Source organism: Trachurus japonicus, chromosome 14 (genome assembly GCF_045865225.1).
Source record: "Trachurus japonicus isolate A0001 chromosome 14, Traja_1.0".
NCBI classification, from domain to species: domain Eukaryota; kingdom Metazoa; phylum Chordata; class Actinopteri; order Carangiformes; family Carangidae; genus Trachurus; species Trachurus japonicus.
Genome location: NC_140920.1, coordinates 13,296,125 through 13,315,808, shown reverse-complemented (window position 1 = coordinate 13,315,808; position 19,684 = coordinate 13,296,125). Strand labels below are relative to the sequence as shown.

General features: G+C 40.0%; 1 protein-coding gene across 9 annotated transcripts in view; it reads left to right on the top strand.

The window, feature by feature from the left end:
- The window catches only part of npas2 (neuronal PAS domain protein 2), a 35,780-nt gene that overhangs the window by 13,768 nt on the left and 2,328 nt on the right, over positions 1-19,684 (top strand). For 2 of the 9 annotated variants that reach the window (XM_085797643.1, XM_085797646.1), the window contains exons 1-19: positions 1,372-1,798; positions 8,255-8,453; positions 10,039-10,095; positions 10,803-10,957; positions 11,135-11,226; positions 11,387-11,476; positions 11,671-11,791; positions 13,105-13,218; positions 13,485-13,603; positions 14,784-14,866; positions 14,955-15,061; positions 15,224-15,371; positions 15,528-15,612; positions 15,722-15,848; positions 17,409-17,506; positions 17,636-17,722; positions 18,095-18,298; positions 18,929-19,135; positions 19,420-19,601. In XM_085797643.1, the coding sequence (XP_085653769.1) occupies positions 8,398-8,453; positions 10,039-10,095; positions 10,803-10,957; positions 11,135-11,226; positions 11,387-11,476; positions 11,671-11,791; positions 13,105-13,218; positions 13,485-13,603; positions 14,784-14,866; positions 14,955-15,061; positions 15,224-15,371; positions 15,528-15,612; positions 15,722-15,848; positions 17,409-17,506; positions 17,636-17,722; positions 18,095-18,298; positions 18,929-19,135; positions 19,420-19,601 (2,132 nt within the window). In that variant the 5' untranslated portion in view covers positions 1,372-1,798; positions 8,255-8,397. Of the gene's footprint in view, positions 1-1,371; positions 1,799-8,254; positions 8,454-10,038; positions 10,096-10,802; positions 10,958-11,134; positions 11,227-11,386; positions 11,477-11,670; positions 11,792-13,104; positions 13,219-13,484; positions 13,604-14,783; positions 14,867-14,954; positions 15,062-15,223; positions 15,372-15,527; positions 15,613-15,721; positions 15,849-17,408; positions 17,507-17,635; positions 17,723-18,094; positions 18,299-18,928; positions 19,136-19,419; positions 19,602-19,684 lie in introns of those variants that run through there. The other 7 variants (XM_085797647.1, XM_085797649.1, XM_085797648.1 and 4 more) reach the window with 7 other exon arrangements.

Sequence of the window (19,684 nt, the reverse complement as noted above, 5' to 3'; positions counted from 1 at the left end):
CTTGTTAGCCAGGCTAGCGGTGGGACACTGTCATCCATCACTTAATTTGGTCTGGACCGAAATATTTAAACAATGAAATGTGGTGTGTGGTTGATCCTTCCCAGGGGCTAAATTATAGTAACTTAACTTTCCATTAAGCATCATCATAATCAATCCTCCCATTTATCAGCAAAATGTCCACAAATTGAGAGACAGTCCTGACAGCCTTGGCCGTGCTTTCTGTCCTGATTACTGAATTGTTAGCACGCTGATACTAAACCAAAATACTGAGCATGTTGAGCATTTTACCTCCTAAACACCAGCATGTCATTGTGAAAAGGGGGAAGGAATCCCAAAAGTAACAGAGATGGTGTGGTATCATTTTTTTCTTTTCCAGTTCAGATACCTGAACAGTTCTGAACTTGTGTATCAGCTGACCAGTACATGAAAAAGAAAAAGTTTTGAACAGCTGTCATTGTTGTTTAGCATGACTCAGGTTAAAGGTCCTTTCAGTTCCTACCCTATAGGAACGCATGTGCTGCTCCTCCACATTAAAGTCTTGTGTAGGCTACTGTGCACATCACATTTCTTACTCGTTGCACTTTGCAGTTTAACATATTGCCAAATGTCTGATGTTTTGCAAATGTATTTTGTTATGGGCCACTCTTAAAAAGGAGTAACATAGCTCTCGGCTGCACATAACCACCTGTGTAGGCTGTTTTAGTGAGGCAAAGATGAACTGCTGTTTTTTTTTTAAATTTTGGTGTGAAAAGTTTATTAATGAATTAGCTGGCAGCAGATAATTTCATTGAGTTTTGCCCAGTTGTTTCTGGACAATACACAGATATAACATGGATTCAAAATGGCCTAGTGTGAAAAAGCCCTTCTGCTTAGAAGCTGCGAGAAGTCCCTGGTCACATATTCAACAACTGAAGATCACAGCTTCTGTTCAGATTTTTGCTGTGTTATTAGCACAAAAATAAATAAATAACAACAATTAAAGACAAATACAAAACCACAGTCAGGTTTGCCTTAATAATAAAAAAAATTAACAGACTGTTCTTCCCAGATCAATGTGGACCTATAGCCTCATAGATTAAGAGCTACTTGTCATGCTCCCATGGCTAAGTAGTATTAGGCTTCATTTCAGACCGTACCATTCACAATTTCACACCCTGTGTAAACTGCGTGGCAATATTACACATAGGCAGTTCTTCATTACACTCTTATAAATGCCTTTTTTTTTTTTAGTGTGGTGCTATATTATGCATTAAGCACGTGTTAAGGATTACAATCTGTCCCCCCTCCTCCTCCTCCTCCTCCTCGTCGTCCTCCTCCCGGTCAGTAAAGGTTTCTTTCGGTTGTGTTGCACAGCACAGCCGACTGCTTATGCTGCTGCCGTCGTTAGCCGAGTATTGAGCTACCAGCTGACCTACTTTCTCTGTTCTCAGCCACTCAGTCCTGTTTACAAGCCACTGCCAGCGGAGGATGTGGAGTACAGTGCCTGGAAAATAGACGGACACAGCCCACAAAGACCACGAATGGGAAATTTGGTCGTGTGTTGGTGATAAATTGGGACTGCCAAAGCCGCAGACAGCTCACCGGCGATTAATAAACAGCACGTTATTAACTTAGGCGTTGTTATGCAATTTAACGCTTTCGGTGCAGCTCTGCTCCCTCTCTCTGGGTCAGTCAGACGCTGGTGGTGGCTGCTGCGCTCAGCCGCTGCTGCTGCTATGCTGTTAGTTTAAAGGAAAATGACTCGGTTGATTAAAGTTAGGTGTGGATCTTTGCTTCTGCCGGAGACCCGTTTTTCAAGGTACGTGAGATTTAATTTGAGCTTTCAGTTTCGCGTCATCCTGAAAGAGGAGCGCATTATCGCCGCCGCCACCCGCTCCACACTGTATGTGTAACATCAAAGTTCACGAGTGGCCTCTTTTTTCAAATTAAAGTGGAGGTGGTCGACCGCATGATTAACCCCTGTCAAGACCTGGTTAATCATTTTCTACAAGACTGACATACAGGCTGTGTAGGCTGGAGATATATTCTGTCAAATACATGAGTCAATCAGCTGCTCCATACACCCAGCGCTCTTGAATGCTGCTTACATGTTTTCAGCTCTCTGTCATCAAGTGCCCTGGTTACAAGGTTGAAATAACCTATTTTTTTTTCCATTGTACCATTGCTGATGACATTCATGGCAAAACACTGAAGGGACTTTCGTCACTGGCTCCTTGAAGACGCCAGATAGCAAAATGTTAAATGTCACCGGAAAAGAATTCCTTGAATAATTTGTCAGTAGGCTTAGGTCAGGCTGATGTTACCCAACCTGGCACCTTTAAGTCTACAGGAGTTCACATTTCTCAGACTGACCCACTGTTTTCTTGTTCCCAAGGCATTTTTTTTAGGGCTTCATATTTGCAGCTGATGTGGTTTTCTTCAGAGAGAGGGAGATTTCCTCTGTTTGACCCTGCAGAGCAGTGTGGCAGGAGGCATTACTTATTTACCATGTACATACTAGGAAGTTAAAGGGTCAGTGAGTGCACTCATCGGCCGTCCCAGTGTTTTTCATTTGTAGGTGTGTAACCAAAGTGCCTCCTGTTTCCTTATCACTGACAGAGAGCTTTCCTAACCACACAAATCACAACATAAAACAGAGACTCATTCTTTCTCAAATTGAAGAACTGACCTTTTCTTAGTAGAAAAGAAATGTATTTTAAAAGCCTTGATGAATTTTTGTTAATGTTTACACTTTGTGTATGCACATCTGTGCGTAGTGAATGGACAAGTATTTTACAACCAGCGGATGTATGTTGGTTAGATTAATATTTAACTATAATAACCATTTATAAATGGGGAAATGAAACTAATGAGATGATGGTCATTTCGACAATTTTGATTTAAATTGTACAGTCCAAAAAGGTGTAGATACACATTTAAACAAATATAATGAATGGAATAAGTACAAGAAATATCAGTAATAAGATAAAAAGAAGAAAAAAAGATAAACATATCCCAGATTGACTGAAATGAAGATTGGCCAGGCGCTGTTAGTGTTTACCTGACAGCTTGACCCGTCGGCTCAGAACCAGATGCAGGTGGTCAGGCAATGTAAACTTTAAGACAAGCAGACAGTAGTACCCTGGACTCTAGAGTTGGATTAGCAAGTAGCTTGAACTCTGTGAGATCTGTCAGAGCTGTGAGCTCTGTGGCTGAAATACCAGAACACTTTTAAAAGACTGGATTTGGCTTTTAGAAAAGCTTGTAGATGGCATTTTTTCTCATTAGAAGTCTATCTTGATTCATTTTCTTATGTGTGTGGGAGCAGATGAAACATTAGCATGAACTTCACAAAGCTTTTCTAATTCGTCATGGAAATTACTATACAGTCAACTACGGTGATAATAAATATTTCTTTTTGCGAGTTCTTATTCAGACTACTTTATTATGTTTGGGTTTTTTTATGGTTTTGAAAACCCAGAGCGACTGACATTTAGGTCGATATAAGTTTCTGGTAAAATCAATCATGGCAGTGCCCATGGATTAATTCCCATAAAGGCCTAATGTGCTCAAAGATATTAAAGGCATAACTACTATAATGTAAATTCTATTGGAAAGTCCCGCAAGGCTGACAAATCTATATACTAATAGTAACACCCAAAGGAAGAAGTAGTAGTAAAAACCCAAAGGAAGGAAAGGAAAATACCTGTTGAATTATTCATAAACTGCGTCTGTCTAGATGCAAGGTAATTGTGCAAGTCATTGCTCTAACCTGGGAGTTGTAGCCTACAATAAATTATGGGTCTTATAATCACACAGTTCTTTTCCAGTATGATATAGATTAACAAAGTAGTGTTTTTGGTCTCTGTGCTTCCAGTAGATTAAAGGTAGGATGAAAAGCCCAGCAAACAGAATCCACGCCACAGCAATTCAAAGCATTATGAGGCAAAAACACTGGATCTCATCAAATGCACGAAACAATGATTTCTTGATTTATATGTGTCACTATTCAGTGTGTCACCAATATCTGTGTCAAAGCTTACAGGCATGCCAGGCCAGCCACACCCCAGTCAATGATGTCAAACAGGTATTTCGTCTTTGAGAGCCACGGGGAAATATCTGCTGTCAACATCAGGACCCGACCTATCACTTGTGCCAGTGCCCTTTACAAGCTACTTAGTATGAAGTTACTGATGCTATCAATAACAACCTGTTTGCATGAGCGGTATAATCCATCATTAACTAAGAGATACACACGGTAGCTGATAATCTGTAAGGGATCTAACAGATAACATGACAGTATTGCAGTATTTTCCAATTTTATTTTAATTTTAATTTCAAGATTTAGCCGTACAGTACCATGTATGTGACTGTTAATGTTCAAAGACCAGCAACATTGTGTTTAGAAAGAAAAAAAAAAGGGAAAACAGCGAACGTGATGAGGGAACAAGGGCTTAGCAGGTTTCCCTTTTTTTTTCTTTTGCAGTAGAGGATTATATCTAAAGCAACAAGCGAGCTCTCTGGTCTCCAAATGACATCGCTACGCTTTTTTTTTTTTTTTTTCATCAAAGCCATCATCATCATCAAACAGCAGTGGTTTCCAGTGACTGTACATTGGCATTTGAAATGTAAATAAGACTGGTTGTACGCTTTACAATTTGTTGGATGATGACTGAGAAAGCAACATAGGATACAGTAGCTGCTGTTTGCCTCAGAATAGCAAGGAAATTCATTTACAGAGTCTCGAAGTGGTAACAAAGGTAGAGCATTACATCCTATAGGGGAGAGAGAGCCGGGTGTTAGGTGCAGCTGAAGCAGCAGGTGTCTTTCCTCCATTAAACTTTAAAATGAAACCTACATTCTTTACAGAGAAGCAGCCGAACTCCGTTGTGGCGCTTCCGCTTTGTGAGGTGATGTGCAATGAGAAAGCAATTTATTGTCACGGTAATTGTCTCTTTTATAGCTTGTTTACATCCAGACCGGAGTTTGGCCATGAACTTGAACTTCAGCGTAGTGACTCCTGCCACGAGTTCATGTTGCCGGTTAAAGGCTTTAAATACCTGAGGGCACAAGTGTAACTAGACTCTGGTGTTTTCTAGCTGTTAACCTTGCAAGGCGTGGATTAACCTCAATACATTAAAAGAATGCAGGCTGATATGCGAGGGTTCATTTTACACAGCTCTGTGGAGCGAAGGCATTAAAGCCAAAGCTGCATCAAGCAATCCCTATTAATTTTCCAGATAGACATTTTTAATGGTGCTTTAATTCGGTTACAATGGCAATGTTCTTGGATTTGGCTTTTCTGTTTTTGTCAGTATGCACCTCAGACAAACAATTCTGGCTTTGTTGTTAAATCAATATTTCTCACATTGTAACACTGTCTAAACAGTGTTGACATTAGGGCAGTATGAATACAGAGGTTAGATTTCAGATGAAGCATCAAACCGAAGCTCGAACATGAACAAAATATTATGGCCAGTTTTGATGGCACGATAAATCTGATTTTCTGTAACAATGAAAAATGTAAGTCTTTGGTTGTTCAACATCCTTGAGCTTCCTGTGTGCTGTGGTTGCAAAGTTATTTTTCCTGCAGCTTTTACCGCTTTTTATTTTGTATGTGTGTTTGTGGGTGCTGACAGGAGCATGTCAATATAAAACACTTGTTTGTAAAGGCTGCGTTCAATGTTGAAAAATCGCTGACTTGAAGTAGGAAATGGGATGTGAAACTGAGCCTCCTTTGTTGTTGTTGTCGTTGTGTGGAACACTTCCTGCATTATACTGAAAGTTTCTCCACGTTGAATCCCTGGAGCTCGGCCAGAGTGCCCGTCAGTTTCTTGACCATTCTCATACTGTACCAAGGCCCTAATCCCCTGATTGGTCAGTCTGGCGGAGCAGCCAGCCACCTACAGTGTTATAGGACTCCTGGTTGTTCTAAACTTCTTTTATCTAAGTATCATGGAGGAAATTATTGTCTTGTGAACTTTAGTGCAACAGAAATGTTTGTAGCCCTTTCCATATTTCTGGCAGTCACTCTTAGTTTTCACTTTGAGGTGTGTGATGAATGCAATCACCACAGGCCGGCGTGCTTCAATCAAGGTGTAGAAACATCTCACAGAAACAAGAGACACCTGGGCTGCAAGTGTTATAGCAACAGAATAGAATAGGTTAGTCAGTGTGATATTTCAGTTTTTCCTTTTTTTTTTTTTTTGATGCATTTTTTAAAATGCTTGCGGTATCGAGTGCAGATTGGTGAGGGATTTTTTTGTGTAATTTGAAGAGGTCCAGCTCTTTCTGAGTGCACTGCAGATGGTGTTCGACAAAACTAAATCACTTCTGCAGGTGACTCACAATAATATTTGAGGACATTCTGGTTGAGCAGCACTGACTTATCTCCTTAATGGCATTGATGATGTGCATTTACAGAGCAACCAAAAAAAAAAGATCGCTAGATGATTGATTGTGCTTCCTGGACACGACAATATATTTATTGTGTTTTTGGCATAGAAAATGTACCATCACAGGAACAATAGCATTAAAGACACCCCACTCCCAGGACAATGACTTTTACAGTGAAACAGTAAAGAGAGAGAGAGGAGAGTTTGCAATAAAGGAAAGGGTAAATCAGAATTCAGTGATGCTGCATCTGTTGGATGAATTATAAGAACAGGAGTCAGGACTGTGAGCATAACACTAATATAACACTATTTAGAGTAATTAGCCTTAAAACATGGTACAGGGTGTGCTTATCAACTGGAATATATAATATATATTGTATTGGTTGATTGTATAATCTGCAAAGGGCATTCATGACACGGTTTTAAATGACATTATATTGCTTGATATGATTATGAATTTGAGAATTTCAGTGATGACGCAAATGTTTATAGATCTATGAATCATGGATATAATCAGTGGTTTCATGGGGAAAATGTCACAAGTGCAAGATGTTGATGTTTAATCAAATCAAATGTACCTGGCACTGCTGCCAACCAGTGAGTTAATAAAACCAGCTGGTTGTCACTGGCTTTTAGTATGATTCACTTTTGAGAAATGTCTTGAGCTGCAAAGAAAGGAACTCGAAATGATTATATTTACATAACTTTAGTCACTGTAGTGAATAATAACTGAAATGGTGGTAGTTGAATAGCTACAAACAGAAACAGAGAAACGACAGCTCATGGGAAATATTAAAACCCAAGATACAAAAATGAAATAGCTCCATTTCATTATGTCAGATTGTACAGCCTCTTTATTGCCAAAAAGACATTAAAAGAACTTGCTCAGAGTATTTTCAAGACAAGTGCAGGACACAGACCTTCACTCTCTTTCATTAGGTCGAGACTTTAAGTAGGTAATTATTCAGGGATGTACCAACTCAATCTTACATTTCCATGTTACCAATACCAAGTATTTCTCTTATGATAATGGCTCTCATTTGACTTGATGATGATGGAAAACGCAATAACTGGTAGTTTCCCCTGGGGCAACTTGTGTGTACATCGCTCAGTCTGCCTATGAAATAAAGACAAACAAAGACGACGGCCAGGATTCTCATTACCCAGCAACTGTAATTATAACTTGGATATAACTTATAAACAATGTAAAAATATTTCCAGGCCACAAAACCAATGAACTATTTTAATCAAGGTTTAAGGAAAGTGTGTGTGTGTGTGTGTTGTTTTCTCACTGGAGCATAATGGTGACTCTGAATAATATAACTGCTCTTTGTTATTGGGAGTATTTCAGACCGTTTTAGGTGACTAACATGAAGTATGTTCTGTTAGCCACATAAAGAAAAGCAAAACATATTTTTTGAAGCATAGACTATATTTAGAAAAGTCATTAATAACTGTATTACATTCTTATTTTGTTTCATTGCAGCAGAACAAAGCTCCAGTGTGTGAGTTCTTAGTTTGGAGGAGGTGGCCGTCTCTTTTTTTATGCTGGGTTATCAAAAGAGATGTCTGCTTCAGGCGTTTTTCTAGGTCAGGGGAGCTCCCCCTGTGCAAAAACACTTATTTAGTGATGAGGTACTGTATGCAGGTGGAAGCTGAAGATGATTAATGCACTTTACATTGTATTACAGTTCTTTAGCAAAGCACTTTAAGTACATAAAAAAGAAGAAAAAAAAACATCTACATAGATTGAGGTCCTGGTCTATTTGCTTTTCAGCCGATCCCCAACGTAAATATCTTTTTACGTTGTTTTAACATGAGTTGATGTAACACAGTTTTCACTTTCAGGATGCTGTAATCGGTTATGTGTGTGTTCACAGGTTTTGGTGTTTCTTTGGTGGACTGGAGGCGGAGGTGGACAGCTGGTCCGTGGCAAAATTTTCCAAAAGAGTGTTCAGACAAGGTCAGCGCGGATGGGACATATAAGACTTCAGGAAGGGCCTGGTTGGGAAAGGGAGTGAGTATGGACAACCTTTCTGACTTCGGTGGCCCCTGTCCGTCCAGCCACCGGGATTGGGAGTGAGTTTGTGAATTTTATCTTTTCAATTTTTAAAATTAGTCATAACAAAGATGTTGCATTTATTCACAGAAATTTTGAAAGAAACCTGAGCTGGAATACTTTGTGTGACAATCAGCATGTTGTTTGATAGACACTGGAGGCCCCTTTCACTTGGCTTTAACAGGTGTCCCATATTCTCGAGTAGTTAAATACTTTGGCTTTAACATATAAACTATAAACAGTCTCCTTTATAGATTGTGAGCAACAACAACCATGGTTAAATGGTTAATGTTTGGTTAATCATTAGAAAATTACTCAATTCAATTAAGGACAGTTATTAAACAGAAAGTGCCTTGGGCATCTTTTGAGTGACGATGAAGATAAAATGTAAAAAACGAGACACTTTTCTCCTTAAAATTCTGCTCGTCAAAAGATCTGAGGGGACATTTTTCAATCTGTGCCAAAGAGATAAAGAGAAAAGAATGACAAATGTGGTTTTACTTGAATTTGGATGATTTTAAGAGGCACATGTATTAGAGAAAGTTATTTCTAAGAAGGATTCGGATGACTCCGATTTTTACAGGAATTTGGAAGTGCTTCAGTTGTCTGTATATAACACAACAGCTTAGTCTGTATATAACACAACAGTGCACAAGAGAATTTGCTATTCCAAGGAGTCAATTAGTAAATTTTGTTCTGAATGTCTGAAGAAACCAGAGACATGCACAGTGCCTAACTTCCAGTTTGGGCTTTTTCACACAGATGTAATCCAAGCACTTTAATGAATCACTGTGTGGTGATATTCAGATTGATTTGAAACAAGAAAGTGCTCATTTGTGCTCAATTTCTATGATGTATTGTATCTCATACTCCTCTTCTTCTATTCATATAAGCTTTATACAATTTATACTACTTAATGTATTGCTTGCTTGCTGTAAGCTCTGACTCCTCAGGCAGCCCACATCAATATATGTAACACAAAGTTAAGGAATACGCTTCTGTTGGTGCCATATCCTCACATTATACATCATGTGATTTTACTTAATTGTTAAATTTCATTTCAGTTTCAGTTTCTTATTCATATACCCTGAAATCACAAATGAGCCTTAGAGGGTTTTTACATACTTTGATTCAGATTAGGAAAACCTTCCTAATGAGCTCCTTTTACATTTACAGAGGGAAAAGATGAAACCTCAGTAACATAATAACTGTACAGTACATTGTACAGCTAGTGCGATAGCTGATACTACCATGTAATATTCACAGACATTCAATTTTGAAAACAACAACACCTGATGCCAACATGAACCTGAAACTTTCCACAACAAAAATGACCCTAATGCACCTTACTCCTCGAAGTAGCTCATCAGACAAGAACTTCCTAATGTTCATAATAAGGTTAAAGTCTTATTTCTGTGTGGCTGTTTACATACCTAATGCTTTATGACTGATGATCTCTATTGCCATTAATTAACCTGTTTTCGTAGCTACATTAAAGTCCAATGTGCTCTACCGGCTTCAGATAAGAAATATTTACCAGCAGTAATGTGTAAAAAGATAACACTGACGGAAACAATTTTTAACATGTCTGTCCTCTGTTTCTAGCACCAACAGCTGTGTGGACGATTTACTGGACGAAGATGAGAAAGACAGGGCAAAAAGGTAATCAATGTTTAGTGTAAATTTATATCATTTTGTTAGTTTGGCCTGGTGCCTAACTGAATACTCTAATAAGTGTGTTTGTGAATGATACGGAGCCTGAGAAATTCAACTTATTTCGCGAGAGCTTTCAAAGCAATCTGGTGATGTTTTTCATGTACGTATATGAAAAATTATTACTGACCTTAATATGTGAAAACCGTGTCTAATTTCTACAAATTGAAATTACTCCAGTTCCACCAAATGCTTCCAAAGACGCAAATGATTGCTCTGATTAGATGTGTTATTGCTCCTCCGCACCAGCGTCCTTTCAGGTTGTTGGACGTGTGTCCCATACTTGTGAGCAATGAGCATGGTATTTTAGTTACGTCTTCAGGAAGTTTCTTCAGATTTCTAGGTCACTGTGGGTTGGACTTGTGTATTTTGTGTCTTATCACTTGGCTCACATGACTATGTTTGTAGAAAATACAGTTCTGCATCTGAGCCTGAATTTGTATTCTGTATTTGCATTAATCACAGAGGTTGTAATTTTTGAGTTATGAGTATTTGTTTGCCTTGCTTTTACTTAAAAAGTTGATCAAACTTTTAGCACTGAGCTGCCTTTAGACCTAACAGGGTAGATACATATCAAAGTGAAATGTGTGGACTGGCTGAGCCTTCACCTATAATTCCACTGATTTCTAATTGTTTTCATGTGTCGACATCTTCAGGGCATCCCGTAACAAATCGGAAAAGAAAAGAAGAGACCAATTCAATGTGCTCATTAAGGAGCTATGCACCATGCTGCAGGGCCAAGGCCATCCGCGCAAGATGGACAAGTCCACCATATTGCAGAGAACTATTGACTTCTTGCAGAAGCAGAAAGGTAGGAAAATGAATTATAGTTTGTACACAATCAATTTTAGATTAAACATTTTTGACAGATTGTATTAAATAAAGAAAGTCTAGAGTAACTAACACTCTCTGGCGTGTTTAGTCTCTCTCATTCATTTGACTTCTTGTCTTGATTCTTGTCTTTTCTTCTGCACTCTATCTGTTTTAGACATCACTGCACAGAATGAAACCTGTGATGTGAGACAGGACTGGAAGCCTTCATTCCTCAGTAATGAGGAATTCACTCAGCTAATGCTGGAGGTAAAGCTCTGACACTGACTTATATTGATGATAAGATAATGAAGACACATTCCCCCTAAAACTAAACATCAGTTACACATGTCAACATCATTTTGTAACTACCAGAGTGCAACGTTCATTTATAAAAGCTGTTAAACATCATGTTTCCCTCTTCTTACAGGCCCTAGATGGTTTCTTGGTAGCATTAACTACAGATGGAAACATCATATACGTATCTGACAGTGTGTCTTCACTAACTGGCCATTTACCGGTAAGTGAGAAAGCTAAAACACTGCAAGTTACTTGAATTCTCTCGGTGACACTGCATTAAAACACCTCAGAAATGAAACTAGCCTCTTATTGCTCATGTAATGTGATGTTATTTCAAAATCAACACTCTTGCAAATCACACACCCCCTCCCCCAAAAAAAGACTGACCATCATTCATTTCTCCTTTTGCACCAGTCAGATATGGTGGACCAAAATATCTTGAATTTCCTCCCGGAGCGGGAACACGGGGAGGTGTATAAGCTGCTATCATCCCACATGCTGATGACTGACCCCATTGCTGCTGACTTCCTTGACAGTGAGTATCCTACTGGGCAGCCTTTGCACACACAAGTCTGCCTCCTGTCTGTTTCTAACTCCACACTGTGTCTGGGTCATCATGCCCAAGCATAACATGAGTTGACTGGTTCAAGCCTGCAGGTTGTCTCCTATGATATCAGGAGGTCAAAAGTTCAGTGTGTGGGAAAATACTGCACATACATTTTAAAGCTGATGAATCTTAAAATATTTCACTTGTAGCTCTTTGTGTGAGATATAGGAACAATGCTTGAAAGTGTTTTAGATGCATTTTTATCTTCCAGGACATCTCTAAAGATTGTTTTGACACTCATAATGCCACTTGAAACTCTGTATATATAGAGCAAGTTGCTGAATTGGGGTCTGCGCTTTATTGGATTGGTGATTAGTGTGTGTCTATGATTAGCCTTTTAGCTAATAATAGGAGCGATCTTAGTATCATAGTTAAGACTTTAAATCACTGTTATGTTAGCACAGTAATCCAAAGCAATGTAGTATCTGGGGCTCAAGACACTGACCTTAATCCTGTGTTACTATTGGGCTTTTCTGAGGAAGAGAGATGGTGTGAGTTGCAAGTGTCTCCGTCTGTCCTGAAGCCTAAATAGAAAACTGTCCCAGAGCCATGTCTGGAGCGATCATCTTCTCCTGGGCACATTTCAAAAGAGACATCAATCTTTGATCAATCTCCATGAAAATGAATGTCTGACTCTTAAATAAAATAACTGCCTTAGTGTCCAAGTTACCCTGATTCAGCTGTTTTTTTTCTCTCCCATTGGCTGAATTCACATAAGAGAAATCTTTAAGCACCTAAACGACCTTGGCTTGTACATCTGAAATGTTTTGATATTGGAGCATCTGAGGAATAATAACCTGCCTGATGTACAGTACTTCGGTAGTAAATTTGCAGGAAAGTAGTCTTGTTGAGGCCAAAGCCCTCCATTAGTCAGCGTGTTGACATTTGTGCACAACTGAAGATGAAAGTGCAGTTGTTATGCTATTAAACTATTTACTGTCCACTTTGACTTTCCTGAGAGAGAGTGAGCAATAGATAAATGATTGTATTAAAATATGATTTAAAGATTATTCCACAACCCTTTCTTGGTGTTAACTACTTTTTTCCCTTAGTATAATCTATATAATGATCTTTTGTAACATGTGCCAGAGTATATAATGTTTAATCTGAATGAATTGTACCTCTTTGCACACTGCAGATCTGTAAATACAACCACAATTCACAATTTGGTACAATGATACGTGTATGCTATCTTATGAATGAGCTGTTTACCTACAAAATAAAATCTCCCCTTTTTTCAGGTGAGGCACATATTGAATTTTGCTGTCATCTAGCCAGAGGCAACATCGACCCAAAAGAGCCACCCGTGTACGAATACGTCAAGTTTGTTGGAGATTTCAAGTTTCATAACAATGGTAAGGATTTTAAGTTTCTTCATAAGCACCATAAACGGCCTAATTCCTGATCCTACTCCAGTTTAACTGCACGTCGCTCCCTCATTCCCCTCTAAGTGTTTCCTGTCAGTCCACACTATCCAATAAAGGCAAAAAATGACCAAAACACTCAGGAAAATGTTAACTGAATGTCCATGTAGCTGCAAAAGATAAAAACGGTATTTTTTCATGGGTTAATATTATAATGGCTAAGTATGTCCACATGTACTGTGTCTTCTGTCTCACAGTGCCTACATCTTCTTGTAACGGGCTTGAACTGACGTTACCAAGAAGCCTGCAGTCAACTCTGGAGGAGCAGGTCTGCCTCATTGCTACTGTACGATTAGTCACTCCGCAGTTTCTCAAGGTAAGAGCAGCTGGGATCTTCTGTCTTTGTTTCTTTCCCTTAAAGGATTAAAGCAGACGGTACTGAAAAACAACAATAATCACACTCTGAGCGACACACTAAGCCGTGGTTCACAGCCTGAGGGGGACTTTGTCTGAGGCATGACATGTTTTGGTCCATACTGACTCGAGTCAAGCACTCTTTGGAGATTTCCTGTTGAGCACTGGTGCAGTGTGTTACACCGTGTACCTCCCAGCTGATTACATCATTAGGATACATCCGATCCCAAAGGTGCTCAATGAGTTGAAATCTGGATACAAGTCAATGTTTTCGCAGTCAATTGAAGTCACGGTCATGAGCTTGTAACCTTCCTGAGATCAGTCAGATCACAGTAACAGGTTTATACTTACCTCCATCCTTTCCAGACAGAAAGGGAGAATTACAAAACGACGCATCTCCAAGGTTCTCTGGTGCAATGAATTTATGTTGCGTGTTTGGATATATGATTTATGTTTCTGTGCTTCTAAACTCCAGTTTATCATGTGTGATAGTAACCATCAAGAAAGTTGTGTCAGGGTACAAATAATGCGCTACAAATGTCAGATGAGGCAAGTTTTGTTTTGTTTTTTTAAACAGGTGTTTATAATTCAGTTTTTTCAATAAATGACACATGCCAGGTTTTTTATTTTGTACTTTTCTGCTTTAAAATGTGTGGGTGGTCAGAGAGCAGATCTACTGGACAGGCTTCAATTCTCCCCCACTTCTTATTCCAAAATGTAAAAGACACTGATTACACTGACTTTGCCAAATGGAGTGACTGGAACAATAACATTTGGACTATATGACATGGAAGATTTTTCTCCCACTGATTCTCAGACAGAAGACGAATCCTCTGTAAATACCGTGTCTCGATCTCTAGCTCTTGAATGCTACACAAAGCATATTTTTCACCGTTTCAGTCGTCACGAGCTTTGGTTCACAATATGCTGAGAGGCTGAAGGAAATATTCAGACCATGGAAACTGTTGTGCTGTGCTTCGACAGACAAATATGCTCACAAAAAGATTAAATGGAAACAAAATTGTCAAACACAGTTGCTAAATGCTTGATGCTGGTGCATAAATGAGAAATGATATTGCATGACATGTTTAATGGAATAAGCATTACATCAACCCTGCAATAAGAACTTTCTCTCTTTTTAGGATTTGTGTAATGTGGAAGATCCTTGTGATGAATTCACATCCAGACACAGCCTTGAATGGAAGTTCCTGTTTTTAGATCACAGGTAAAGTATTAGTTTCTTTCCCTCTGCTGTCAGTCAGTCTTGTAGATGTGTCTTTCTTACATGTTGATCGTCATCTCTTCTGTTTCAGGGCTTCACCAATCATAGGCTATTTACCCTTCGAGGTTCTCGGGACGTCTGGCTATGATTACTATCATGTGGACGACTTGGAGCTCATAGCTCAGTGCCACAAGCAGTGTAAGTTACTTTTTTCATTTTGACTGTTGTTTCTTTGATACCCATCATTGACAACTAGGTTCTAGTAAAATTCATCCATCCGCTGTACTAGTGCACATAAAAAGCTTTAACCTGCTGCACCTGTGAAATATAAACATGGGACTTTCTATTTTCTCTCCTCAGTAATGCAGTTTGGAAAGGGTAAATCCTGTTATTATCGCTTCCTGACCAAAGGTCAGCAATGGATTTGGTTGCAGACTCACTACTACATCACGTACCACCAGTGGAACTCCAAACCTGAGTTCATCGTCTGTACTCACACTGTTGTCAGGTAAGACTTGTTGGTGTGCCTTGACATACTTCTGCCAAGGGAGGGATGCATTGTGTACACTTTATCATTGTCCAAGGATTAAGAGGGCATAGGTGGTTTCGGATAAAGATTGAGATAGATTTGTCACATGTACTCTTTCTGTCTGCTGTTATTCAGTTATGCCGAAGTGCGAGCTGAAAGGAGGAGAGCGTTTGGCCTTGAAGAGTTGTCTCCACCTGAGATCGCTCCCTCCTCTGTGAAGGTAATAGTCAAGAGCACTTCTACATACATTGCAGACAATGTTTACAAGGTCAGCCTATGTGCCAGCTGTAAATCCGACCCTCTGTTTTGAACATTGCTCCTTGTTCCAGGCTCAGGAGCTGTACTTGGACATCTGCTCCACACTGGACCATACGCGGGACAGAAACAGTGGTGCACGTTCGGTATCCTCCCACAGCTCCCGGAAGTCCTCCCACACAGCGTTGTCAGACTCTGCATGTGAGTCATCCTCTGCTCCCTAAAGTGCTAACTCACTCAACAGCAGGTCAATATGCTTCTATACGGCTGCAGCTGCTGTTGTTATTTAAATTTGGCTAAAAAAAAAATGCTGCAGTTGAGCTTTTGTCTTGCAATCTGACAAGATCTTGTTATCAGAGGTGAAGCTTGTGGAACTAAGTGCACCAGAAGTCAATAAAACACCCACCTTTGTACATGTGGGTGACGATGCATTTATGATGAAATGTTTCCAGGACTTTCTTTAGTGTGTCCTGTTGGTCTGAGCCTCCAGTCTCTTTGACTTCAGCTTCCACCCACTCTGTAATGTACTAACACACTTCATTTCCATCTGCATATATATGAACAATGCACAGTGGCAGATTTCATTACAGTTGCTGACCATAAAAAGTAAACATGGCTGCAGCAGCTGCTGACGTCCCCTAAGCTATATCTGTCAGAGCGATAATTAATCACTGATTTGGCTTCTTCGTTTTGTGTTGGCTTTGTTGAGATAACTGCATGCATCATAGTTTGTGGGTTTAACTCAGAGCTAGAATGAGGTGGCAGTCGAGGGCTAGTGAATCAGCAGCACTAATATACAACCAGAAAAGACTTGCATTTCATAACTTGTTCTGGCTTTATCTTCAAAGCTCTGTGGTTATTCTGTTACACGCAGGTATTGACAGCTCACATTTTTTAAAGAGTGGAGACTATAAAATTGAATATGAATAAGCATGGCCAGAGGACTGTATTCGCTTTCTGAGAATTATACAACATATATCCTATTTCATCCAGTAATCTTTCACCTTTTCTTTCTGTAATGGAGGATTGCGGTCTCATTTTCCACAGGAAAGCTGAAAAAAAATATATATATATGCTATTTTTTGCATTTATATTTAAATCAGTTCAGCCAATAAACATTATGAAACAGGGTATCAGGCTTTCCAAAAATAATTGTAGTCCATTGCATAAAACATGCTAATTGTGGTGTTATTCACACACATCTTCAAATAAAAATCTCATTTTTTGTTTAAAGAGACCTGCCACTGTATTTGACTTGACTATAAAAAACACAAGGATTATGCTGCCCTGAGGAATATTGACTACAGGCAAAAATATAGTTTAAATTCTGACTTTTTACACTTGAAAAAGTGCCAAAGAGTCAGTTTTTCCAGCCCTGAGCCTTGCCCATAGTCCACTTCTCAAACTGCAGGTATAAACATCCATCAATCACAGGGATAGGCAGTAGCTTCTTTGTAGCCCTAGAGGCAGAAAGTGGGGCCAATGAAATCTGCAAAGCAGTCAGTCCTGCTGGCAAAGCTTAATTCCTGTGTGAGTGGAAATAACTGGAAGCAATGGTGCTGAGCATGTCAGCAGATGACAAGATAAGAACCTGCAACACTGTCATGAAATGAGTAGAGCATCCAGACCTTAAATATATTAAATATTGCAGTTCCCCACAGCAATCAGTTGACAGAGAAAACAATTATAAGGATCCAAATGAACATATCCTCCATCCACTATGATTGATATGTGTTAAGAGTTGAACTGTCTCTTTTGCAGCAGCTACCTCCTACACAGAGGCCTGCCCGCCATCATGGCATTCTGCTTCCATTGGGACAGAGAAGACGTCTTCTAGACTCCAGCCTAGCAGTTCAAAGGTCAGTTTATTTAACGTCTCTGTCTTTAGAGATAAAATGTTCAGTAAGAAGCAACCACAACAAGTTGGCACATTATCATGTCAGAGATTGTGTGAAATTGTAAAACTCTCTCATTTCCCCCCCTTGTAGAATCTGGCACAAAGACAAAATTCCTTTGACCTCGTTCCCCAAATGAGCCTCCCCCTTTCTCCTACCTGCAGCAAGCACTCCGCCATGGTTAGTGTTTAGACTTCCTCTCCTGCCTCTTCCCTTCCTCTGTCCTTTTTCTGCACTGTCTCTTACAGTTACCACTGCAGCTGAAGGTGTTCATCTGTTATATTTGAACAGTTCTTTGTCACTTTCCACACATTGCTTCTATATTTGTACATCTAATCACTCATCCGTGTTATTCCAGGACCTTTTTTTACAGGAAAAAGTGTGAAGCTTACGCGAATAAACCATTATGACTCACACCAACTGATTGCCTCCTTATTAAGTGTGCCAGAGAGAGAGAGAGAAAGAAAAATAACACTGTAGTAGGAAATAAAAAACTACCAGGCTTTTCTCATGTCTGTTCCCAACTGATTGTTTTGGATCATGTCTTTCCAGCAACAGCAAACACAGCAGCAGCAGCAGCAGCAGCAGCAGCAGCAGCACTCGTCTATGTATCAACTGCAGCCGCCTCAGCTCGGTGTAATGAACCAGCTGAAGGAGCAGCTGGAGGAAAGGACACGCATTCTTCAGGCTGACATTAAGACACAGCAGCAGGAGCTGCACGACATCAAGGAGAAGCTTCACCTGGCTAACCTCCAGGTAACACTGCGTTGAGAAAGCGCTGGATTTCACCAGTGACACACTTTAATCTGGACCTATAATGATGATAACGCATATCCATATCAGCTGTTGGAGAAAGTCAACATCATACATGCAAACTCAGATTACCTAAAACCCTCGCAGCGACGGTTGAATGGCCCCACCAAGAGGCCGGCGCTAACCAGCTCAACAACAACTGTTCATGACCCACATAGCGAGCGCAGAGGAGTGACCCTGGGAGCGTCGTAATGTGTGTTTAATAAAGACGAGTTGTCACTTTGTTTAATATCACCGCCTCCCGGGTGTGAAAGTGATATGAGATGAGCTGCGATTTGAGACACTTAACACACATTTTCACGTAGTAGATTAACAGTTTGCTAATCAAAATTAAACCTGAACTGATCGCCCCTTCCTTTTCCCTAGTTACCTCACCTAAATATGATTAAACCGAGGCCAGTGCAGACTGCTGTCGTTTTGGAGCAGAGTAAATACTGAACAGGACAATTCAAATCCCTTTATCTGATCTGCAGATTAGCATTATGTAAAAAAAAAAAAAAAAAAAATCTTGGCTGTTTTTTTTTTTTGGACTAAATTACAGATAAATCCATATTTTCTGTTTGTGTGTGTTAGATGTTGCTACAGCAGCCGATCCACAACGACTACGGCCCGGTCCAGCAGCAGCAGCCTCAGCAGCAGGGCCCGGGCAGGCCGGCTCCGCAGGGCCAGGCGGGGGTGATCAGGCAGCTCTCGGGCCACCCCCCCAAACCACCGGCCTGTGGGCCCCACAGCTCGTCCCCTCACTCGCTCCTAAGAGAGAACAGCTCGCCCTCGACACAGGTACAAACTGCACAAAGTGCCGATGCAAATCTGAAACGGCCAATGTGTCCAGACAAAGCTGTCCTCTAATGATAAGAGGATAAAGAGACAATGGGAGGAAGTCTGTTATTGAAACACATAAACATCATAACAACAGGTGGTGGCTTCACATTCACTTGCTTTGCCACATGTTGTGTGCAGCTTGTGCTTTGTTTGCAATACTGCAATACTGTATTTTATTTTTATTTCCTTCTAACATATGGCTCAGATAAATTCAAGTGTGTGTTTCATTTGTTGGATTGTAGGTCCAGCAAAGGATTGCGCGGGGCGGGCAGACACCGTCAGTGAGTTTGCCCGTGCAGACGAACACGAGTGTGACGATGCCCTTCTACAGTAACCCCATGATGTTCTCTCAGACCAACACGAGGCCTCTGCAGGACTCAAACCAAAGACACACAGACGAGTTCAATCAAGATGGACAACTACGGTGAGAGTCCTGAAAGTATTTGTAGGATCCTGAGATGACAGGACATGCACTTTAGTTCTACGCTATGATATTACCAATTTTCT